The sequence below is a fragment of the Alosa pseudoharengus genome, unplaced genomic scaffold (genome assembly GCF_046254945.1).
Source record: "Alosa pseudoharengus isolate Yale_2024_CS ecotype anadromous, Long Island Sound unplaced genomic scaffold, YU_APseudo_1.1 YU_APseudo_1.1_scf_1, whole genome shotgun sequence".
In the NCBI taxonomy this organism is placed as follows: Eukaryota; Metazoa; Chordata; class Actinopteri; order Clupeiformes; family Clupeidae; genus Alosa; species Alosa pseudoharengus.
The window spans coordinates 899,777-926,417 of NW_027468564.1; the positions used below are offsets into that span (position 1 = coordinate 899,777).

The 26,641-nt window shown below is 40.8% G+C and overlaps 1 protein-coding gene across 1 annotated transcript in view; it reads left to right on the top strand.

Annotated features, from left to right (window-relative positions):
• Positions 1–2,909: 2,909 nt before the first annotated feature.
• Positions 2,910–26,641, top strand: part of LOC143120698 (NACHT, LRR and PYD domains-containing protein 3-like) — a gene marked incomplete at its 3' end in the record, with an annotated part of 33,786 nt that continues 10,054 nt past the window's right edge. The window contains exons 1-8 of the mRNA XM_076281395.1: positions 2,910–2,996; positions 14,247–14,515; positions 18,461–18,498; positions 19,065–20,844; positions 21,344–21,517; positions 22,134–22,307; positions 23,782–23,952; positions 26,352–26,522. Of these exons, the coding sequence (XP_076137510.1) occupies positions 2,994–2,996; positions 14,247–14,515; positions 18,461–18,498; positions 19,065–20,844; positions 21,344–21,517; positions 22,134–22,307; positions 23,782–23,952; positions 26,352–26,522 (2,780 nt within the window). The remainder of the gene's footprint in view (positions 2,997–14,246; positions 14,516–18,460; positions 18,499–19,064; positions 20,845–21,343; positions 21,518–22,133; positions 22,308–23,781; positions 23,953–26,351; positions 26,523–26,641) is intronic.

Consider the following 26,641-nt stretch of genomic DNA (forward strand, 5'->3'; position numbering starts at 1 on the left):
TGCACTGTCGCTGGGCCTGTAGTTGCTTTCCGATGGCACCCTCGACTCTCAACTGACGCATCTTCCTCGGTGGCTGGGTTGTCTTCATGGCTTGTTGGTGCTGTAACCTCGGTGATCCCCTTCAGCAGCAAGCAGTCTCCATCGGCAGGTTGCAGGGTCACAACTTCAGTGCCCAGACATAGCTGTTGTCTGAGCACATCCACTGTGGCTCCCCACCCCGCCAGCAGATCTAACCCCACAATACACTCATCGTGGATATCAGCTAACCAGAACGAATGATGCATTGTCTTGCCGGCTACCTCTATTTCCAAGACTTTCCTACCGATCATCTTGGCTTTTTCACCGGTGACTGTTGCTATTTTCTTCTTGGTGCGTATCCAGCCGTTGTTTTGGGGGTCATCCGTACCTGCCAGCGTGCCAGGGCGCATAATGGAGAGGGTGGATCCTGTGTCCACCAGTGCTCGGCAGAGGACGCCTTCAGTCTTACAGTTCATATACAGCCCGTAGACACGGCCCAGTTGACCGATTCGAAGCTGCATCTTCCATAGGGAGGAATTATTTCTTGAGAGCGGCAGACCTCCCTCCGTGGCGCCCCCCTCTAGTTTAACTGGGACGTAGACTGACTGACCCCCGCTTGCCGCGGTGCTGTGCTGAGGGGTGAAGGAGCTGGGCAATGGCGAGCTACATGACCTTGTTCGCCGCAGCGGAAGCACCCATCTGACCGGCGAGATGTTATCTTCGAGAGCCTACGGGAGCGCTGTGACGTGCTTGCGGTGGCAAAACGTACTGCTGCTTCCTCCCCTTCTTCCTCACTCTCGCTGATGTCGGCTTGACGGATACGGTGTCTGCTGTCGGCGGATCGCAGGAGGACGTGTTCAACCCGCTCTGCCTCTTCGAGAGCTGCGCCCAACGAATCGAGAGAACGGAGACGAATATGTTCCCTCAATCGCTCAGGCTGCAGGCCCCGGACGAACGCCTGGAGTGCCAGCTCCTCCTGTTGGACAGCGTCGAATGAAGGGTAGCCCCGGCGGGCATAGAGGCGAAGGTCTGCAGCGTACGCCCCTAATCCTTCCCTCTCGTCTCGTCTCCGTGAGGCCAACTTGTCTCAAGCAAAAACTTTCTGACCAAATCGGCGCTGTAGTGCTCCTTTCAACGCTGGCCAGCTTGCTTGTTCATCTGGCTGTAGATCCAATAGGGCCTGGAGTGCTTTGCCCTCAAGAGCCAGTGTGACTTGCACTCCGGTCTCCTCTCCTGTCCACCCCCCGAAGTTGGCGGCGAGTTGTACTTGAGCCAGGAATGTTTCAAGTGGCTCGTCTCCCTTATATCGGGGCAACTTGGGAATGTTCCGGCGTGCCGTCTCTCTCCCCGTTCCACTGGAATTGGAAGTCAATTCACGGTGCACCGACACAGTGGCATGTTCGGCTTGACGGAGACTCGCTTGTATCCCCTCACTCTGACTCGGCAACGGGCTCCCCAAGTCCAAGCGCTGCACAAGGGTGGGCAACTCGTCGCTCACTCGGCCCGACTGTTGCAGAGGGGTCCCTGGTGCATCACGCGGTAACCACACGCGTGTCCCGTCCCTCTCCTGGCGGGGCGCGCTGGCTCCCTCTGGTACGTCTTCCCCGCGCTGGCACAGAGCTGAAGCGAGCATGTCAGCCTTGAAAAAGGCTGCCGGAATATCGCCCGTTGTTTTCCCAGGTCCTTGACGAATCTCTTTGACGAGGTCTTCAATAGAGATCGGAGCACCATCAAATCTCTTCATTTTCGAGAAGGCGTAGATTCTCAGCAATTCTGACACCAGTGTAACGTTGTCTTCTCACAGAAACCAGATTATTCAGCTTGACAACCATTTATTTCACAACGTGCATAAGCATGCATTCACATACATCTTCATTGCACTGATTATTTAAAGGTGGACACAGAACAAGGGGTGAAGGGTGACACATAACCACCCACCCAACGACAAGGAATAACATTCTCTGATACACGTTATTCATAACCCGCACCTCTGATACATGAACACACACTGTATACTTGTAAGCATAACACATAAATAACCACAGTTAATAACCGCACTGCACCCTGGGAACATTAACACAGAACACATCGGTTTGACCACCCGCATGCACGTTACACTACTTTATTTTTAAGTCCAGGCGTTCCCCATTTTTACATAGCCTAGCCTGTTTTAGACAAGGCTACATTGACTGCATTGGATTGTCCATGAATTAGGTTAGAAAGCGCTTTTATTTATTTGTTAGCCTAGGCCTACATGAATGTCTTGTAATATAAAGTAACATTATCATGGCTATGATATTGATGCAACCACTTATCATTAGAATTAGGGTTGCACCAACAGCAGTCTGTAGAAAAAGATCTCTGAATTCCTGTATCATAGCATATCTTTTGCGTTTTTGATTTTAGAGGGGTGCGGACTAGAAAGTTGTTAGGTAATCGCCTACAGAGGGCCCCTCAGACAATGGCAGAAGGGCTGTTCATCATGTTATGAGGCTGTGGTCAAAGGTCAGATAACTGTTAAGGGTGCCTTTAAATTGTTTTCTTTTGCTGTAGCAGTAGCCCTGTAGCTTACATGTTAAAATGCTTAAATGTTTTTAAAGGGACACCAGGCAACGTTTTCGTGTTAATTAATCATCTTCGTAAGTCGGTATATGGTTAAATGACTCATTACAGGGCGAATGAAGACTCTCTCCCCCGCCCCTACTGGAAGAATATCCCACTTGCAAGTTCGGTGTATCCTACCCGCCGACCTTCAGTCTCACAAAGTCTCAGACATCGCGAGAAGCAGGATCGATCAGTTTACATCCTGCATCCCCAGCACGAGGCAGGCTAATGAAACGCTAGCGATTGTTGCAAACGTGTGTATAATGGCAGAGCCGGCAAAGAAGCAGCGAAAAACCCTTGATGGAAGATGCAAAGAAAAGGAAAACAGCTTCAGACCGAGTGAGGGCTCGCACACGTATCGACAAGTACAGATGGTAGGGGGAGCTTCGTAGAGAAAAAGCATCAGGCTTGCCTGGTATCCCTTTAAGTCGCTTTGGTCTGCCGAATGAAAAAATGTAAATGTGTTTCCTCATTGTTTTCATTATGAGACAATGAGATGAATTGCCATAAGGGGATTTTTAATGCCTTTTTGCTCAACTGTACCGGGGGTGCCAACAAATGTGGAGGATGCTGGAATATTATGATAATTTCTCAGAATTGTAAAAATTCTAACTATATTGTATAGTAATTGTATTGATATTGTATATTGTATTATCATATTGATGGAGTAGTCAATTTTATTGGCATATAGTAGAGTCTGTTAGAGCATCTGCAAATGTTCTTTTAAAAACAAATGTGCTTGTACAAATGTCTGTGGTTTTCATGTGAAGCTGAAGGATGTAGCCTACGTGACTATGTGCTCGTGCACATGTTTGTGGTTTTCCTGTGGAACAGAAATATGTAGTCTGTGCCAAATGAGATGTAGCCTACATGAAAAATGATCCTTTTGGGTGCCGTCATGTATGTCATCCTATAGAGAGTTGTGGACTCGTGGTGCAGTCATGTATGTCATCCTATAGAAAGTTGTGGACTCGTGGTGCAGTCATGTATGTCATCCTATAGAGAGTTGTGGACTCGTGGTGCAGTCATGTATGTCATCATATAGAGAGTTGTGGACTCGTGGTGCAGTCATGTATGTCATCATATAGAGAGTTGTGGACTCGTGGTGCAGTCATGTATGTCATCCTATAGAGAGTTGTGGACTCGTGGTGCCGAATTCTGCAGAATTTCAACTATATTGTATAATTCACATTGATGGTATATATTTTGGACATATGGTAAGCTAGAGTTTGTGAGAGCGTCTGCAATATCCTGTCTTTCTTCTTCTTCTACACTACGTGCTTGTGTAAATGTCTGTGGTTTTCCTGTGGACCTGAAAGTTGAAGGCTACGTGACACATGAGATGTAGTCTATGACGAACGAACTTTGCGAGAAGAGAATCGTTAAGAACCTTGCAGCTGATGATTTACCTAGCAACATGTGATGCAATTGAAATGATTAGCTGTGTCTCTTTGAAGAGTACAGTATGTCTCCAGACCTTACCCAGATAGCAAACTGACTCTGCAGCGAATCCGAAACGGGTCTGGAATGATGTCCACTTGCACACTGCGATGGATCTGATCAGACTCCGTGGGAGACTCCAACCATATCCGCGTATAAAGCAGCAGGCTCGTCCTTTATCCAGCCCATATCCCTGACTTATTTATAGGGCCAAACTACAACCCCAAAACAGAAAAAGTTGGGACGTTGTGTAAAATGTAAATAAAAACAGAATGTGATAATATACAAGTTTAATGAACCCATATTTAGCGGCAAAAAAGAACATAGACAACATATCAAATGTTGAAAATGAAAATTTGGACTATTTCATTGAAAATATATGTTAAAAATATGAATTTGGTGGGACGGGAGCATGTTTACCACTGTGCTGCTTCACCTCTTCATTTAACAAAATTCTGTAAATGTTTATAAACTGAGGAGACCATTTGTTACAGTTTTGAGAATGAAATGTTGTCCCATTACTTTGCTTTCCATTCCATTATGCACATAATCTGACAAATCTGGACTGCAGACAGTCCATCTTAGCACCTGGACTCTTCCTCTATTGAGAAATACTATTTAAATATGTGCAGAATTCATTTTGGCATTGTTTTCCTGAAATATTCAAGGTAGCCCCTGGAAGAGACATTGCCTGTATATGTTGCTCAAAACCTGTATACATCATTCAGAATTGATTGTGTTTTGCCAAATGTGCAAGATGCCCATGCTGTAGGCACTAATGCTCCTCCACACCATCATAGATGTTGGGTATCGAACTGAGCACTAAACAAGTTGGATAGGCTGGATACTTGGATAGGCCCTCTCCTCTTTAGCCCAGATGAGTCCATGATTTCCAAAAAGAATGGCAAACTTTGATTGGTCTAACCACAGGACTTTTTTCCATGTTACCTCAGTCCATTTTAAAAAAGCTCAGGCCCAGATAAGAGGGTGGCATTTTCTGTATCATGTCTCAATACAATTTTAGCTGTTACAATTTTGGCTGCAGTTTTTGAATTGAGTATTGTGCACATAGAAAATGGTTATCAGAGGTTGTCCTGAGCCCATACAATGACAGGTCTGGAAACAGGTCTGGTGTTGATGCAGTGCCATCTGAGGTCCAAAAGACCACGGCCATCCAATGTGTTTTTCAGCTCTATCCCTTGTTTGCAAAGATTTGTCTGGATTCTCTGAATGTTTTAATAATATTATGTCCTGTAGATGATTAACTCCCCAAATACATCACAATTTCATGTTAAGAAGCATTAAAATGACATTATTTTATCGCACACAAGTTTACGCAGAGTGATGAATACCCCTACATCTTTACTTCTAAGAGACCCTACCTCTCTGGGATGCTCTTTTTCATACCCAATCGTGTTGCCACTTACCCTAATTAGTTGTGAAATATTCTTCCTTTTGTTTTCTTTATCATGACATTACACAACTTTTTCAGCATTTTGTTACCCCGTCCCGTCAAAGTCGAAATTAACATATATTTTCCATGAAATAGTCAAATTTGTAATTTTCAACATTTGATATGTTGTCTGTGTCCTTTTTTGAGAGATTTGCAGATTATTACATTCTGTTTTTATTCACATTTTACACAATGTCCCAACTTTTTCTGTTTTGGGGTTGTAGATAGACTAGGTTACTACTTCAGAAATAGGCTATATAATCTATCTGGCTAACATCTAGATTGCACTACAAAAAAACAGGTTTTTAATGTAAAATATTTTACCAAGCAGTATGACCAATATGATAGGATACTAGACTAACACATCCAGTTCCAAGACATGATTAAGTCAAAATATCTTATGTGAAGCACCCTGTGATTTTGCAGCCAAATGCTTTCATTGTATAGCCTGACATCATACTTAACTCTAGTCAGAATTTGAATCTGATACTGCTCCATTGGGACATGGGCGTGTTTCAGCCGATACAGGGGGGAAAGTGCCTCTGCCCTCAATTGGATAGACCTAACCAATCAGAGCAACAAAATAGCTCACATTGAGCTGTAGGAAGAACACTCTCCACAAATGCCTTAACATTCTTTTCTGGTCTTTTTTGAAGTCATTGCGCTGTCAATATCTTGTACAACACCAGATGTACACAATTTAAATGTGCAGTGTTGACAGTGTGAATATGAACTTTTTTTACAACTATTACTCCACTCCACTATTAGCCCAGCTTTGTGACACCTCCAAGTGGGCAGGTTAATGGTAATTGAGAAAGTAATCAATTTTGCACCCAGAAGGGAGGTAGCCTACATGTATGTGTACCCTCTAAAATGCACCCAGAAAGGACTAGGGAGGTATGTGCACCCTTTAAAGTATAAGTATAAGTATATATACTCTTTTGATCCCGAGGGAAATTTGGTCTCTGCATGTATCCCAATCCGTGAATTAGTGAAACACACACAGCACACAGTGTACACACAGTGAGGTGAAGCACACACTAATCCCGGCGCAGTGAGCTGCCTGCATCAACAGCGGCGCTCGGGGGAGCAGTGAGCGGTTAGGTGCCTTGCTCAAGGGCACTTCAGCCGTGCCTACTGGTCGGGGTCCGAACCGACAACCCTCCAGTTCCAAGCCTGAAGTGCTAACCAGTAGGCCACTGCTGTCCAGAAGGGACTAAGGAGGTATGTGCACCCTTTAAAATGCCCCCAGAAGGGACTAGGGAGGTATGTGCACCCTTTAAAATGCCCCCAGAAGGGACTAGGGAGGTATGTGCACCCTTTAAAATGCCCTTACTGTTTCAAGAATGATCTTCTCCTTAATGGAAATCCTGACAATACTCTGAAAATCATTTATCCATAATCCCTACAAGCAATTCACTATCATCACTCAACATGAGCGTTGAAATAGCACCTTCTGTTGGTGAAATGGTTCCATGCTTAAGAACCTATGTGGTTCCATATAGCACCCTTCAGAATATTCAGTTGTAGTCAGTTGCAATCCATGCAGGTTCATTTTTTGTGATGACAGCATCTTGTAAAACAAACTCCTTATTATTGAGAGTTATATAATTTGACTTTAATATTTTGGAATCGTGTGCTTTTGCATGTTGCCTCATTGTCTGGCTAAATGTAGTCAGTTGTGTCCATGTAGTAAAGTGGCAGGGAGGGTGAGCTGCTGGTGTCTGTCGAGGACAGTTTTTCCATATCCCGTGCTCTGATGAGTGTGAATAATAATGGCAAACTTTTGTCACAAAATTATGTTAAGGTATTCTTGCCTACTATAAGCAGAACATTTGCCCTTGGTGTTATCTTAACCCTTAAAACTCAGCCTGTATAACAAATTATTTTTTCAAATATACACAGGAGAGATGTTAACTTCCTTGTGCTATAGGTAGCTGATTTCACACAGCGGCCCATCAGCCTAATCAGATTAAACCCATGTGGTTATATTACAGTAGGCCCCATGATGGGTTAAACCTGGGTTACCCATGTGGTTATTACTGTAGGCCCCATGATGGGTTAAACCTGCGTTACCCATGTGGGCCCTACATGACACCGGTGAAGTGCCCATCATCAGCACATAACCCATGTAGGGCCACCATGGAAACTGAGGACAAAATTAGCTGCTCCATCTGGGCTACCCAGTTGGGGCCCACTTCTCAGTCCACAAACAGCCTTTACGGGCCCCAGATGGTTCGGCAAAACTTACCTGTCTCAAACTACAGGATCTTTTACGATTTTAAAATTGGGTGGCATCACACACATAAAGATAATCTCAACCGATGATCTTCTCTTTGATCGGAAACAAGCACACACTACAAGATTTGAAAACAATGGAGGATCACACACTACAGGATTTTAATAAAGATAACCATCCCAGATTGAATGTGGCTATAGCTCTGTTCGAAACTGTAAATCTGCTGCCTTTTAAATGCGTATAAGCATCGTTACACGGATTCTACGCTAAAACATTTTTTGTTACATACGTCCTGCTTCTTGCCGTTTAAAAAAAGTAGGCCTAGTCATCTGGAGACGCTGGTTATAAACGTTCAACAATGGAGGTAGTATGTGTCGTGATAGGTAATAAGCTTTCCTTATCACAAAGGAAATTTATATTTGGTAAACATTAGCACTTAATGTTACCTCACCTGTCACAGCTAATCCAGCTGTCCTGTCCAGCTCTTTTCCTTTGCTACCCGATTATGGTAGGTCTTGCTAGCTATATTATAGAGACATTCATATTGCCAGGAGTAGGTGTAATAAACAAGCGTTCTAATTGAATACAGCAATAGGGGAATACTAAGCAGTTTTGGGGGTTTATAAGACAGCCACACACAAAACACTACCCAATCATACTGTATATAAATTGTGCATAAATCGGGCCCAAAATCAGGCGGATTATCCTGTAGTGTGAGATAAGCATTAGGTTACCCGTGTGGGCCCTACATGAAGGCCATCAGCAGCCCATCTGGGCTGACCCAAGTAGGGCCACCATGGAACCCGAGGACATAATTAGCTGGGCCCAGCTAGGTAGTCCAGATGGGGCCCATTTGTCAGCCCAAAACCAACCCACACGGGCTCCAGACGGGTGTGTTAGATTTGTGCTCTATAAATGAACTTACTGTTATGTTGTGTAGTGCATAAAAATAATACACTGACACTGCTAGGTGGACTTTGCTGCAAACTTCAGTGGTGTCACGTCTCAATAGGCCTTCATCTCCTCACGTGTACATTTATCATGCCTAGTGCATTCTGGGAAATGTGGTTCACTGAACCTGCACATAACAAAAAAACTTACCTGACTAGCCTTGCCTGGAACCGACGTGTTTATGAACACACTTCTGTCTTTAAGGAAACAACCTCAACGCTGAAGCATGGGCTTTAGTGCTGTGTGTTATCTAAGCTGTAAAACCTTTTATAACAGCTTCTTGCAGGAACACAAAGTTCACTCTGAAACAGGTATCAGCCAGAACAGGTAGAATATATCTTCAGTGGTTAAAACAATCTCAAGGTGGGTGCCTTTAATTATTTTGTTGTGAAATGGAATTGGATATGGTTTAAGGGTGAAAATGAAAATAAAAGGTTTGTTAATCTTAATTTATGCATAGAAACATGCTCTAAACAAAAGCATATAAAGAATATTGTAAAGGTAGAGGTATGTACACAAAATCAGTGATGTGTCTGGTGTAGCTCAGCCCTTAGACTTAGACAACTTTATGAATGGTAGCCAGGGACAGAAAATAATGTTTTGCAGCTGTTTTGACTCAAGGGTTGAATATTGTCCTTGTGCTGATTTTCTGCCTATCCAATGTCATGTGACCCCGTACAACATGTTCCTAAGAGGGAAGCTTCACCGGGCACGTAACTGTAGTGTTCCGTTTGCAGAGCGTCTGCTGCATCAATTAGCTTCAAATGTAATCAATGGAACTAAATGTGATAGCGGTGCTTAAACAATTTTTTTCTTCTTTTTTTTTCTAATGTTTACACACCACTGTCACATCTAGTCTTTAGGAAAGTTAAAACAAAACATGCCTTCAGGCACTGGCGTACATAAAACCATAGACAGTAAAAGATATGGACAGAGTCATCACATAGACGTCAGTCGAGGCGGTTGAAACAAATTTAAACCGTTTCCTGTTGGTCGACGAGGCTTTCTGCGCAGTCTCAGGGGACGTAGATGTAACATAGGCACGTAGTCTGACTTGTGTAACTCTTGTGATAGCTGCACCGAGAGATTGGGTATGTAGTAAACTCACGTATGTAACTGGTCTCCAGGTCATTAACCCTTTAGGTGAGAACAACATTTTAATTTTGTAGTGTCAAAACTTAGAATATGCACCTCCCACTAAATACATCATAGAAGGGTAATAGTTAGGGATATATAAAAAAATATTTATTATAATTGATTGCTAGGAGACTCATCTATATCTTAAAATGAAGTTTGAAAATCTGAGGTGACTGATATTAGCAGGCTAACAGCATTTGTGCAAAAAAGTTTGACCTAATGTGGGCGGGGCAGGTTGGCACACTGATTTTGGGGTTGGTTGCACATACATTCACTATGGCTATTTTGTGACAAATCTATAAACTTTGTATTTTACACATAAAAACATCATCAATCTTTATTTTAGCATTGTTATTGTAATTACTGAACATAGTTTTACATTTGGAAGCATTTCAGACATTTTTAAACATTTGAAGTAAAAAAAAAAATCGGTAGGGACCAAATTGGTCTTGACGGTGGGCCCTACTGAAGAAAAACACACAGGAAAGACATCAGCAAAGCCCTACAGGCAGTGATATAGATGAGCACTTCAAACAAAAGCAAAAGGGGTACTGCAAAGGACTATAACATAGGTGTTCCAACCAACCCCGACTACATGTGCCAACCAACCCTGTGCATGGGGCAGGTTGGCACACGTGCACAACACCACTTTAATCATATATAATTCAAAACAAGGGATAGTTTGTTGACATTGAATGTATACATTTTGTAGCTGAGATCCCAAGCTTTCAGTTAATCACAATTTGATAATTTCAACGCATTGTAAGACGGAGAAATATAGCCGAGAGTGAAAAGTGTTCCAGCCAGCCCCGATCTCCCCTACACTGTTTCTCCAAAGGAGGCCCCAAACACACCAATCTCAATAAATCTGCTTAATTACGGCGAAAATCACATAAACACTAAACTACATTTCTAACTCTGTTGCAGAGAGAGCATGGTGCCTCATGTAGTCTCTCATATCAGCATATTCTGCCAGTGAGATCTGTGCTCATGATAAGAGTCAGGGAGGAGATAAGGTGCTTGTAGACAACAAGATCCAACTGTAAATCAGTTACTAAGCTGCACTGGAACACTGTGCTCCATTTGAAAGCCATCAACAACAGGGTCTGGTGATTCCTACTCATGTATTTAGTTCACAAACCATACAGGTCTATCTAAATATTGGAGTATGTCAATAGACTAATATGTTCACTTAAGTGAAGTAGGCTTCTGGTGACTTGACTATATAACATCAACTTAATGTTAAAGTCCAATGTTTTATGTAGAGCTTGAATGAATACATTTTCAGCTGTGATTCAGTAGACGTAGAGAGCATGTTACACTTCAGGCTTAGTGGTTCTCTAGTGCTGATTTCCAGTAAGTTCCTTTACAGCTCCTGGACATGAGCCACCAGCCTTTTATTCAGCGTCAGCCATATTTGATTTACCAGCTAGCTGAGACACTACAGACAACTACAGACAATTTTATTTATACAACTAAATTATGTTGTCTGTATGACATAACACATTTTCTACTAGCTTTATAGGCAGTTCTTTATCATTCCCAACTGATATTTGTAATTGAAAATCTGACTTGTTAATGTTTGGGGGCCTTGCAGACAAGCTAGGGACACATATGATGGCGGTACCTCCACATATAGTGAGTACTAAACTACGACATGACTTACTTCTGTGGTTGGATTCAGAGAAGATAGTTTACTTCATTGAACTTACAGTTCCTTGGGAAGACAGAGCGGAAGAGGCCAATGAGCTGAATAGAGCGAAATACACTGAAAATGCAGAGGAGGCAGCCAAGCGAGGTTGGAGTGCACGATTAAGGCCTATTGAAATCGGCACACGAGTGTTTGTGGCTAGGTCTGCTATTGGCTTGCTGTCTGAATTAGGCATTTGTGGACGAAGTCCAGACATGGGCAGTATTTTAATTATATGTATTTAAAATACATATTTAATTACTTTAGCGTAATTTGTATTTTGCAGGATTGGAAAAACTTAAATGTAGTTTGTAACAAAATACTTTGAGGGATTGTATCTGAGTATTTCAACTACTTAAATACTTCTCAAATAAGCCAAAATGTCATCACTCAATTAAATATACTACCCGCTATAACCATGACAATAGGCAATGCTTATCATAAAGCCAAAGGCCAGAATCTTGGTGAATCTGGTTTTAAGAATAGGCTGGGTGCCTGGAGATATCCCTTGGGCAATTCCCTATATTCAACTGTAAAGTTGACCTAAACATTTCATTATCTTTTTGGAAGAAAAGCATGAAATGTTTACCCATTTTACATTTTTCTTGCTGTGGTATGCCACATTGTGACCAACTTAAAAGTGTTAGATCCAACTTTCTTCTATTACGATCCCCTCTGAACATTTGTAAAGTTGAAAAAAATGAAAAGAAAAGTCAATTGAGGGAGCCAAAATGGTCAATTTTATCACCCTTCTGTAAGGACAACACGGGTGTAAACTCAATTTGTTTGTTTTTTGTCACCCTGTAGACAACTTAAAACCCCTTAGAACATGTCAGGAAGTTGAAAGAAATTACAAAGTAACTAGGAGTTTGATTTGTCAGGTGTGTTAAGTGCTACAAGACTAAAAATTTAAAACGATACAGATAATATACTGAGGGAGAATTAGGACCACGGCCTTTGACCCCATGACCTTGAGTACCTAATAGCTGATGTTCATTCTTACTGCAGGACAGTATTAAAATTGGATTTGACATGAGAGTTTATGTAAGGAGTAACATCCGCTGAGATGTCCTGATATGCAGAAATAATGGAGGAGACAAAGACCTCCCGAGAGTGGAATTCTCTCCCAAGTGAATTAATTCCGTATATTGGGACACCTTATAGGTTGTTATTCTGTTCATCCCCCATGTTGCCAGTAGGCATGCATTTATAGCACAACAAGGGAAATGTAGTTCAGTTTAAAAAGAGGCCAACCTGTTCAATTTGTTGTACTACTTTCATTGATTACGGAAAATGATGGTGGGTAGTTTGCTTTGTTACAGTTGATTCCACTGTTGCGAAGCCTGCTTGTGAGTTCAATCATTGTTTACATTGATATGAGATGGTGATTACATTTTTTACCAGATCTACTTCATAGGTGCCCCAATGTACAGAATTAATAGCCCCTGCCAGCCAATCAAAAATAGTATTTCTTGTCTTTTGGGGATACATTTTCAATAATATGCCTTGTTAGTATACAATGATTATTGCGTGGGTATTTTTGTATTTCCAAATTACTAATTACTTGTATTTTAATTAAATGCATTTTTCACATCAGTATTTTGTATTTTATTTTGTTACATTTCATGAGCCAGTATTTGTAATTTATAACAAAATAGTTTTTGATGTATTTGTGCCCACCTCTGACGAAATCTAAGGCAGGTGGTAACATGTCCTTGGTTAGTAACATGTCCTTGGCAGCAGAACGAGCAAGCGAATGGTTGTGGGTAAAGAGAAGTTACCCTTCCTGGTGGGCAAGCTAACTGGCTCATTTGTTTTGTGTTTGTGACGGACTGTGCCTAGGTTGATGGTGGTTGGTTAAGAGTAATTTGGGTATTGGATATTTCAATGATAGATAGATAGATAGATAGATAGATACTTTATTGATCCCCAGGGGAAATTCAAGGTCTCAGTAGCATACATACAACACAAACACATTCTCTAACAGCAGAAAGAGTAATTAAAGTATATAATATAAAAACACAACTAAGCAATATAATAAGGACAGTAGAAGATAAAGAATATGCTAAATATACTAAAATACAAATTATACTAACTGACACTTAATACAATATATAAAAATATACTAAAATACAATTTACAAAAGTACAAATTATACTAACACTTAATCTAAATCAATTCTAAAAACAGTATCCACATAGTGGTGATTAATCAATCAGAGGCGCTTGCAATGGTAATGACTGTGACAATGACAATGTGGTAATATGGTGACAGCATGGAGGGGAGTGTCTCCAGGACGCTGGTTTCACTGTTTAGCCTTCATGAGGTGTCGTGGGCCTAACTTAACGAAACATCGGCGAATGAGGGTGCCCACTTGATAACCCCAATGACATGCCGCATACTATATACTGCTGTTGGATGGGCCATTTGTCTTGTGTTTGTGACCATTTGTTGGCAGATTTGTGGTTAGCGTGCTTTTTTATAAATTAATTTGAATAGGCGCTTCTGAATGTGTTTTTACCTTGGATTTTGATACAAGGGATTATAACATCTAATTCTGTGTATTAATGTAATGGATATGTGCATTGTTCATAATATGCCTAGTTTAAAACTGTTCTATTCTTTGATACAAATAATCTATAAATATAGAGATACAAGATCAGTATTGATCTGATCCCTCAGAGACCAACTATCTGTATGTGTCTGTATGACAGGTGAGCGTCATGGCTGAGAACTCTCTGGACCTGCTCTTCGGAACTCTGGATAAGTTGGGGTCTGCAGACCTGAAGCGGTTCAGGACGTACCTGTCTGAGAGGACGGTGGAGGGGTGTGAGCCCATCCCCACAGGAAAGCTGGAGGACAAGGATGCTACTGATGTTGCATCTATGATGAAGGAGGCCTATGGGGGGGAGCGCTCAGTGAAAATGACTCTGACCATCCTGAGGAAGATGAACCTCAACGACCTTGCAGACAAGCTAGAGAGGTAAAGATATACACAACTCGTGTAGACACACACACACACACACACACACACACACACCATACACACACACACACACACACACACAAATACACACACACACACACACACACACACCATACACACACACACACACACATACACACACACACACACACCACACACACACACACACACACACACACACACACACACACACACACACACCATACACACACACACACACACACACACACACACACATACACACACACACACCATACACACACACTCGCACACACACACACCATACACACACACACACACATACACACACACACACACACACCATACACACTCACACACACACCATACACACTCACACACACACACACACACACACCGTAAACAGCGGTATTTCTTCAGTACTCTTATGAATATACACACACACACACACAGAGCCAGAGTTAATACACTTAATTCTACTAGGAAATTACAAGGTCCAGCAGCCTTTTCGGGGTGTGGGGTGGGGGGGTGCATCTTGCTCACTGAAACTGAATGTTAGATCTTCCATGTAAGGAGGACCCAACACACATTGTAATGATATTTTATTTTTATTTTTATTTTGAGATCTGGAGTTACTACCTTACAGTAAAATTAATTATTAAATTAATTATTATAATTCATTATTATCTCCCCTGATCACATTAGAGTTCATCAGGGCTGTGCCACTCATGCCACTGGAGGAGGGGCCGCTCATTTACTCCCCTAAATTATTGCAAATATAGACTTGGTTGCAACTTCTGAACAGTTTTTGCGAGTGCTACTTTGATAATATTTGGGAAACAGCCATTGAGGGGCTGCAACTGCACAGGCCAGGCTGAAGTGCCGCGAGGGCGGAGCTAAAGAACTTAAGAAACAATAGGCCACACTTAAGTTCACGATATTCACACACACACACACACACACACACACACTATATACACAACAGTATTTCCCCAGTACTCTTATGAATATTCTGTTGTATGTATTTAAGTGAATCATTTAAATGCATTTATAATGAATTTGCATTGTCTTGTTTAAGAGGGGGTGTTTGTAACATTAACTGGGTACATATTCAACTATTAATGTTGATTTGATGCATTGTGTCTTTGTGTTTGCAGACCACAGACACAGAGACCTCCATCTCCAGTGCCCAGCGGTGTGTCCATGAGGAGTGATGCGTACATGCCCAACCCTCCTGCATTCAGTAGTGGACCGGTCCCATCAGAACTAAAGTGAGTTTAGACATGCACACGCACACACACACACACACACACACACACAAAGTGAATGCCGGAGCTTGTGGCTTTCGATCCCATAACAAAAGCAACAGTATCACCCGAGTATGGGAGGTTTTTCCAAAGAAAAAAAAAAAGAGATGATAATGAAAGCCTGTTTTAGTCGGAGTGTTTTCCATCTGTGCAAATATCCTGCTGAAACCTTGCAGACAAACTAAAAGAGAGGTAGATATACACAACTCACACACACACACACACACACACACACACACACACACACACACACACACACACACACACACGTCCTGAGCGGGACACTTTCATTTGCCAGGAAATTACAAGTGCAAGTGGTCCGGGGTTATTACCTTACAGTAAAATGATTTATTATTAGCAGGGCTTTGAACCAGAATTTTTTTCCAATTGGTTCGTTCCGAACAGAAACAGTATTTTAACATTTTCAGTTTTTTCACGTTCCTGAACCGGTTAGAACAACAAAAATAAAGTTAAATTAATAATGTTCCATGTCAGCTGCGGCACATACCAATAAGTAGTCTGATCATTAGGACTTTAAAATTATATTGTTAATCTACATAATTTTCCTTAACTCTCTATCTTATCATCAAATATTAAAAAAGCTCTATAGGCTACATTATGCGGCATAACTGTAATTCTGACATGCCTACATTTTTTTCAGTATTATACATGAATTAAGACAAGGAAAATGTTTGCCATGTCATTTATTGGCAAGGTACTGTCAATACTAGCTGTCCAACATTATTTAGCTATATTTTTGTTAGCTTGACTAAGCAGATTTTTTCAACAATGCATGGGAAATTCATAGCCTAAATAGATAGAATTCATATTTAAAACCAAACATTTGTGAAATACTTGGTACAATATTTACCTCTTATGATTGAGCTTGAGAGACAGGCTACAGCTTGGGATACGATCTTGATTAGGCTACTTGTTGGCGGCAAACTTCTCTATTACATTTATCCCGATGAGTAAATGACGGGAAGTGAACCTCACCAAGTCATATTGCACAGAAATCTTGTCAAAGAATGAAAAAAATAATGGTATTAACCGGTTACCATTATTTTAGATAAACGATTCTGTTCTGGAACATAACAAAATGTAAAGTTTCTGGTTTTGTTTCTCTTCCTAGCAAAACATAAAAAGTTTCTGGTTTTCGTTTTCGTTCTGTGAACCGGTTCAAAGCCTTGATTATTACATACTGTAATAAGATAAGATATAATACAAGGTAAGATAAGATTAGATAAGATAGTCCTTAAATTGTCTCCCAAAGGAGAAATTTGCAACCCCCCCCCACCTCCAGAGACCAAATTTCCCTCACGGGATCAAAAGAGTATATATATACTTATACTTATATTGATGTTACCATAACTAGCCTCTTGACGACATTGAGCAAATGATAGACAATGATAGACAATCTGACACTATCAAACACAAAAGGGAACATCTTGATTTGGTCCGAAAGTGTAAAGCATTCAACAAAGAAAAATGTGGTTACTTTGAAGTATCTAAGATAAGATATCACAATAGTTTTTAGTTATTTTAAGTTCTTTCTACATACAACAATCATTAGCTGATTTTGTCCTTGAATGGAGGAGAAAGGCTCAATGAATGCCTATGTCTGTGCCGAATCATTTCAACAATAGTAAATGCAACTGTATTAATCATAATACATTTCAGGACTTTTACTTTCGATACTTAAGTACATTTGAAGGCAAGTACTTTTGTACTTCCACTCAAGTGGAAATGTAAAAGGAGGACTTTTACTTTTACTGGAGTAACATTTCACCATGTGTATCTCTACTTTCACTCAAGAACAGGATTTGTGTACTTCGTCCACCACTGCACCATACACACTCACACACACACCATACACACTCACACACACACACACACACACACACACACCGTAAACAGCGGTATTTCTTCAGTACTCTTATGAATATACACACACACACACACACAGAGCCGGAGTTAATACACTTAATTTTACTAGGAAATTACAAGGTCCAGCGGCCCTTTCGGGGGGGGGCATCTTGCTCACTGAAACTGAATGTTAGATCTTCCATGTAAGGAGGACCCAACACACATTGTAATTACATTTTATTTTTGAGGGATTTTGAGATCTGGGGTTACTACCTTACAGTAATTATTATTAGGCCGACTACATGTCTCCCCTGCCCACATGAGAGTTCATCAGGGCCGTGCCACTCATGCCACTGGAGGAGGGGCCGCTCATTTACTCCCCTAAATTATTGCAGATATAGACTTGGTTGCGACTTCCGAATAGCTTGAGCTACTTTGTTAATATTTGGGAAACTGCAACAGCAGAGGCCAGGCTGAAGTGCTGCGAGGGAGAAGCAAATGAACTTCGGAAACAATAGGCTACACTTAAGCTCACAATATTCAGACAGGCCCAAAATGTTAACGACCCACCGGGAATCCTCCCGAAGCTCCCGATTAACCACTCTTGGCCTACACACACACACACACACACACACACACACACACACACACACACACACACACACACACACACACACACACACTATACACAACAGTATTTCCCCAGTACTCTGAGAATATTATGTTGTATGTATTTAAGTGTATAATTTAAATGCATTTATAATGAATTTGCATTGTGTTCTTCTTACAGTTTCTCCAGGGATGTTGCAGAGTCAAGAGAGAGAGATAGTGAGACTTTAACACATTCTACACCTACCTGTACCTCATGTCTGAATACTTTAACACATTCTACACCTACCTGTACCTCATGTCTGAATACTTTAACACATTCTACACGTACCTGTACCTCATGTCTAAATACTTTAACACATTCTACACCTACCTGTACCTCATGTCTGAGTACTTTAACACATTCTACACCTACCTGTACCTGTCTGAATACTTCTCACTGAGTGCACTTGAATGATTTCTTATGAAACTTTTTCTTTTTACTTTTTGTTTGAGAGGGAGCAAATAAGAAAGATGGTTAAACTTTTATAATGACACACTTCTAAAATATGTACAGCATAATTATGATGCACTAGTTATGTATAACTAATATAATAATGAATCATAATTATGATCATTATGGACATAAATTCTAAAATTTTCCATGAATCATCACTCATCATAAATTAAAATATACACAGTTTGAAGGTAAGTGCATACAGTAAATGTATATGTCATGCAAAAATGTATGTATGAATAAGCTGAGTACAGTGGATTGATTTCTTGTTATGCTTCTTTTTTTCCAGTAGATGCAATTCTGCAGGAAGTCAAAGCAAAACACAAGAAGTGGATGATAGAGAAGTTTGGTAAGATTCATGAGTGTCTTGAGGATGGGAAGAACAAAACACTCCTGAGTAAGATCTACACAGATCTCTACATCACAAAGGGAGAGAGTGAAGGGGTGAATAAGGAACATGAGGTTTGCAGGACACAATCAAAATCCCAAAGGCCAAATGAAGACAAAATCAACTGTAATGACATCTTTAAGTGTTTACTGGATAATAAGAAAATCCGAACTGTGATGACCACAGGCATTGCTGGTATAGGAAAATCTGTATGTGTGCAGAAGTTCATTCTGGACTGGGCAGAAGGAAGGGCACATCAGGATGTTGATTTCATATTTGCACTTCCATTCCGCCAGTTAAACTTGATGAATGATCCATACACTCTCCACCAACTCCTCCTTGACTTTCATCTGGAACTGGATGAAAAGGTCATGAATCCACAAATGTTCAGAAAGTCGAAGATCCTATTGATCTTTGATGGTCTGGATGAGAGCAAACTCTCCCTGAATGTAGAACAGAGCAAATACATACATGATCCCTTGAAGACTGCATCAGTGGATGTTTTGATATCCAATCTCATCAAAGGCAATCTACTGCCTAATGCGCTTATTTGGATAACCTCCCGACCAGCTGCTGTCAAAATGATTCCTCCTAAATACATAGACAGGTGGACAGAAGTACAAGGATTCAATGACCAACAGAAGGATGAATACTTCAAGAAGAAGATTGAGAATCCAGCAAAAGCGGACACAGCCATCGCTCACATTAAAAGGTCAAAGAGCCTCTACATCATGTGCCACATCCCTGTCTTCTGCTGGATCTTAGCGTCTGTGCTTCTGAAAATGATCAGTCTTACCAGTACAAGTGACTTGCCTCAAACACTGACTGAGGTCTATATCTATTTCTTGCTCACGGAGACAAATAGGAAGGGCCAGAAATATGGCAAAGGTTTTGAACGAGATGCTAAAAAACGTCTGGAGTTCAACAAAGACGCTATTTTGAAATTATCTGAACTAGCATATAAAGAACTGCTGAAGGGTAATATCTTGTTTTATGAAGACAGTTTGAAAGAGTGTGGCATCAATGAAGAAGACATTACATTGTACTCTGGTATGTGCTCTGAGTTCTTCACGAGTGAGTGTGCTGTTGACCAACATAAAGTTTATTGCTTTGTGCATCTGAGCATTCAGGAGTTTCTGGCTGCGTTGTTTGTGTTTCACTCCTTTGTGACTAAGAACATAGAAGCCCTGAGACAATTTATCTCACAAGAATCCCCTTCCAACCTTTCCATGGCTGAGTTTTTAAGAACTGCAATAGATAAATCCATGCAGAAGGAAGATGGACAACTGGACCTTTTCCTTCGCTTCCTCTTGGGCATCTCACTTGAGTCCAACCAGAAACTCCTACAAGGTCTTCTGACATGCACGGAGAGCAGTTCAGACAGTCTCAAGGAAACAGCCGAGAATATCAAAATAATTCTGAGTGAGGACAAAGAAGTCCTTGAAAGATGCATGAATCTGTTGCTCTGTTTATTGGAGATGAAGGACAATTCCCTTCATCAGGAGATTCAGCAGTACATAGACTCTGGAAAAGAGCTCTCACCTGCCCAATGTTCAAGTCTGGCCTACATGCTTCTGGTGTCAGAGGAAACACTGGATGAGCTTGACCTGGCTAAGTACAAGTCATCAAATGAGGGTCGTAGGAGACTGCTTATAGTAGTGAAGGCTTGTAGGAAAGCACGGTGAGTAAGAATAGCAGCTCTGTCATGTATTTGAATCTAAATTATAATTATACTACAGAACAACAAAATAGCTACTTAATACAGGTGTTGTATTGTGGTATAGTGGTGATGTAGACAGGGTAAACCCAGCCTGATCTGCAGGCAATTTTTTTGCCCTGCAGCTCAGACTGGAACCCTGTGCATCTTTTTCTCCTGCTTCCTTTACAATTTTGTGTGGACCAATCACAAACTGGCTCATCCACCTGGAATTTTCGTGTCGCTTTGCAAACGTCATCTGGATTTGTTTACTATCAAATTGCGTATAAGTGTCATCTGAACTATGGCCGTTGATCAAGCCTCTTGTGCAATAGAAAATACATTGCAGACTCCCCAGACCAATGTTCTATCTTAAAAGATTGAGCTGGGTCTGGTGATAGTGAGACTAGTGGTGATGCAATATCTCGTTAAAATTTAGATCATTAGCAATAACCAATCTCCTACATGTGTTATGTTACTGTAGATTGGTTGGTTGTGGTCTCACAGAGGATTCCTGTGAGGTCCTAACATCTGCTCTTCAGTCAGAAAACTCCCTGTTGAAAGAGCTGGACCTGAGCTCTAATCCTCTGGAGGATTCTGGAGTGAGGTTGCTGTCTGTTGGGCTGAGGCATACTAACTGCAAGTTGGAAACACTGAGGTTAGTGATGTGGTTACAATATGATGAGGTCAATAAAATAGTTGTGGTCAAAATTACTCCAAGACAACTGGTGTGAGACTGCAGCTTTATTCTCGATACCGGGAGCATGTTACCCACAGCAAATGTCAAGTAACAATCCCACACATATGTGGGTGAAGCCAGTTCTTATACCCTTAACACACACACATGGAAAATCACAAGAGACCCCCCCCCCACAATGATCCATCCATCCAGTTAGTATTAACAGAGATAAGGATGTGACGAGATCCTTTAGCCTTCTAATGGCCTAGGTATGTTTGTGTCCTTGGGGTGAAGAGAATCAGACTGACCCTAACCCTAACCCTACAGCAAAGAGTCTTCTCACTCTCTGGACATTTCCACAGAGGGAGACTTCGGATGAAGGGAACCATTTCCTCATAGCACATATGCACTGTTAAACTAAATATTTCAGTAAATGACAAACCTATATACATTTGTGTATTATACCACACCATTATACCACATAGTAACTGCAAGCTACTTAATACTAGTGTTGTATTGGTGATGTTATGTAATATCTCATTAAATGTAGATCATTAGCAATAACCAATCTCCTACATGTGTTATGTTACTGTAGATTGGTTGGTTGTGGTCTCACAGAGGAATCCTGTGAGGTCCTAACATCTGCTCTTCAGTCCGAACACTCCCTGTTGAAAGAGCTGGATATGAGTTCTAATTCTCTGATGGATTCTGGAGTGAGGTTGCTGTCTGTTGGGCTGAAGCATACTAACTGCAAGCTGGAAACACTGAGGTTAGTGATGTGGTTACAATAGGATGAGGTCAAAACAGCTATAACTTTAGGCTACTTAATATTGGGATTGTATTGGAGGGTATAGTGATGATGTAATATCTAGTTACCGTGACTGTTGTGTGAGTCACTCACTGCATGTAGTTGTGAAATAACACTGACTGCACGTAACTGACTGGAACATTCCATTTTTTCAGACTTGATACCCTTGTGACACAAAAAGGCGTGGTTATGCTACAGGGCAGAAATACAATATACCCACCATTGTAATCAGAGACATAGCCCTTTGAAATGACACATACCATATACTAATGTAATCTCTTCAAAATTCAAACCCCCAAAACACAGAAATATCAGTTTGCCAAGACCCCCCCCCCCCCCCACACACACACACATTTCTGTTGAAAATGGACAAAAACCTAGAATGTATGACAGATTCACAATTGTATCCTCTACAGAACAGCAGAAAAACAGAATCAATTTGTCACCTTTTGTTCAAAAGTTATGATACATTTATTAGCCCTTTGCAGACGGCACAAAACTTTCCGTTTTCCTTACTTGATGCCCTTAAGGCTTATTGTGTGGCCATGCTACATAGCAGAGGTAAAATATACACATCATTGCAATGGTGGACTGGCAATGTGTGCGTTTGGGAAAAGTCCAGAATGGCTGTCCATCCGACGGCCGTCGACTGCCTGGCTCAGTTGCTCATGGCGTAGGGCTACTGTCTTTCCACATAAATATGTGTCATTCAGGCTTAATTACAGCTATCAGTATGTCTATGCTACCAGTTGTCATTGTCCTCCAAAAAAGTAAACATTTTCAGCATCGCGTTTACAGTGACACTGTAATTTACAGACCATTACTGTGAGTTTTTATACATTAATTTATGAAGAAATGCTGTTTTACTTAAATGGTGCATTGTCACTTTAAGAGCATTGAGTCTTTACATTCTCATAATGCCCTTTTGCCAGATCTTGTTTGTTTGAGCTACATTGATGCTCCAGATTCCGCTATGTAGCCAAGATGGCGTCTGTTGAGGGTGAAAAGTGTCCACCGTTCCACACTCAGCCGCTATGAGTGCCCTCCGGGGACTAGCAGGGCACTTTGTGTTGTCGGAATTTTCAGTGTGAATGCGCTCATGCACTCAAATTAGGTATTGGAAGTGCAGAAGTATGCCATCTGAGACAAAGCCTTATTTGCTGTTGTTAAATTACTTTAGGGTCATCACACCAACTCCTACAGATGGAGTTACTGTATCAGCACCTGTTTTTTTTTGTGAACTTGAAAGGACGTGTAACGTTTTGTAAAATTATACAACGTGTCACATTCTGGAGTTCAGCTTCTGTCTATCAGACTATAATTGCCACTGCATACTGCAGACCTAAAAATTGGTAAAAACCCTTTTTTTACATCTAGTATCCAAACACCTTGCATAGTATTTTGTCATATAATATATTGTCAAACTCTTTTGCAGACTTGCTGATTGTAAGATCACACATAATTCCTGTGAGATTGTGGTGTCCGTTCTGCAGTCAACAAACGCCCTCATAAAGCTGGACTTGGGTGAAAATGACCTGGGGGATTCTGGAGTTAAGCTTCTCTCTAAGGGACTATCTAGTCCCGACTGCAAACTGCAGACATTAAGGTTGGTGCAGACCATGCATTTCCTGATATAATTTTGTATTTGTTTGTGTACTTAATCTTTCTTGTTAATAATATGTGTGATATCATGACAGGGTTTTTTCTTTGAAGCAGGTGGGATGTATAGCAGAGAACTGCCAAAACGTGAAGCCGAGCAAACAGAAGTTTTATTTCAGAGAAGTCTTTAAGTAATAGTCCAATGCAAAACATTCAATCCAACTCAAAAGATGTGTGGGTAGCAAACAAAATATACCTTCACAAACTCCAGAAAATAGGTGTTACAATATCGGTCTTCCTCTACAAACATCCACGTTCCTCTGTGCTCTTCCATGTGCCATGTTCATCTGGCTCTTCCAATCGCCAGAGTTGGGAGAATTCCCAGTGAGCTTAGAAACAGGCATCATATTGTTGTTTATAGGCTATCAGTTCAGTTCTGTGTGATCTCAGCCCCACACTCTCACTCCCAGCGGCCCCTCCCCACAGACCTGGTAGCCTTCTAACGAAGCAACAGCTGTGATGAACGGTCATGAAGGTTCACCTGAGAGTGGCCTACAGAGCCTTACTGAAAGTTTTAGATGGATGGTGGCGACATCCATTTAGTTGCCCTGGACTACCCTCCTAATAGGAATAGTCCCAATAAATACCTTGAAGCCATCCTTAATCAATCAGAGTCACTGGAACACAGCTGCCACTCCAAGAATTCCTGCGTACTTGTGGCCCGACTTCATAGAATAAAAGCCTACACTGCTAGAGCAAACTTGAAATAAAAAATGTTTTATAGGCTATGTTTATTTGAGTTGTCATGATAACATATTGTAAATGTTGTGCAACAAGCATACAAGCATATTTAATGTTATTTAATTAATTAATTAATTAATTAATGTATCATATCTTCCACTGGATATTATATATTTTTTCTGCCGAACAACTACATGTCAATCTGACCAATTTCCGGCTCTAACTGGCTAAACTCTGCTGCCATCTTATTATCATAGCATGTACAGATAAGCCAGTACCAGAGACAACAAGGCAAATGTGTGTGTCATGGTGTGCATGTGAATGATCTCTGCACTGTTGGTTAAGGGTCTCTTGATTTTTTTTTTGCTATTTATCAGGGCACACCGTCAAACTATAACCTTTGTAATTTCCCCCATTCATCCTCTATAAAGAGGCTTAACAGTACACTTGTAATACCTTTTTGTCCACTGGTGGTTGTTTTGGTGCTTTTTTGAGTTGAATGGAATGTAGTCCTACCTGCAAACAATGTAAGATATAGATTAGTAAGATAATAGGCCTATGCTGACTGCATCAGTACTCAAAGTATTCTAAAATTTGTTTTAATAGTCCTAACTATATTGAACATATTTCTGGGACTATTTTCTTTCACTCATTCAAATTAATACAAAGACAGCAGAACTCACAGGGAAATTCTATGGAAAACTATGTTTTATGTGACATCCATAATGCCAATAAAATGTGATGGTATGGTATGATGTGAATGATTACATGAAATTTGAGCATTTGCTATTTTTGGCTGAAGAATGTACATGAGAAAAAATGCACAAAAAATGAATGTTATCATTCACATCATACAAATTCCAAGGCATTTCACTGGCGTTATGGATGTGACAAAAAGTCAATTTTCCGTGGAATTGCCCCACACAGTTCTCCAGTTTTTCCAGCACTTCATAAAACTCTCATAGTTTGAGAACTTTCAATTAGTTGTAGGATATTGCTTGTTCACAACTTGTTAGCTGTGTATGCAAAGACAGTTCAAAATTTTAAATAAAACATATTTTTGGGAATGCTTTAAAGTAACACCAAAGCATGTTGGTGTTACTTTAAAGCATCAGTTGCATGATTTTATGAAAGTATGATGTATTGCGACATCAGAATCTGATGAAAGTCAAATTTGTAGTTTCTTATGTCTCATTCCATCGAACTACAGATCCGCTACCCGATCTTGCATAGTGCGGTTATAGCCGATAGAGCGTTGCGAAGCCAATGCAGAAGTGGCGTTCACCCTGTTACTAGTTGATGTACCACTGAAACGATTTTGGAAACATTATCTTAAAGGTACAAAAAACTCTTTGGTGTTGCTTTAAAGACTTTTTGTTAGTATTATTTAATTTAAGCTATTTCCATGTTGAAATACATTTTATCGATATGTCATGATGGCAATATAAAATAAACACTGCTTACAATGGTGTTAGATTGCAATAGCCTATGACTAAATGTAATGGATTAATATTCAAGGCTATTACAGTTGCTGACATACTCCGATTCTCTGGCCCTCTCTTATAGCCAGGCATAGTGAGCTGGCCCTCTGAAGAAAAAGTTTGGGGACCACTGGTGTAGACAGTATATCTTCCATTTGTTATCTTTTGTTGTGTTCTTATGCAGGCTTGCTGACTGTAAACTCACAGAGAAATCTTATGAGATGGTGGCTTCAGTTCTACAGTCACCAAACTCCCTACAGCAGCTGGACTTGAGTGACAATTACCTGGGGGATTCTGGAGTTCAGCTCCTCTCTAAGGGACTGTCCAGTTCCAACTGCAAAATACACACATTAAGGTGGGTGCAGACATTTCTTTGTAGTCTTAGGTCATGTCCACACAAAGACAGTTTTTGTTAAAACAGTAAAGTTTTTTATCGTTTTAGCCTTGTTTCCACACGACTACGGGAATTTTAGG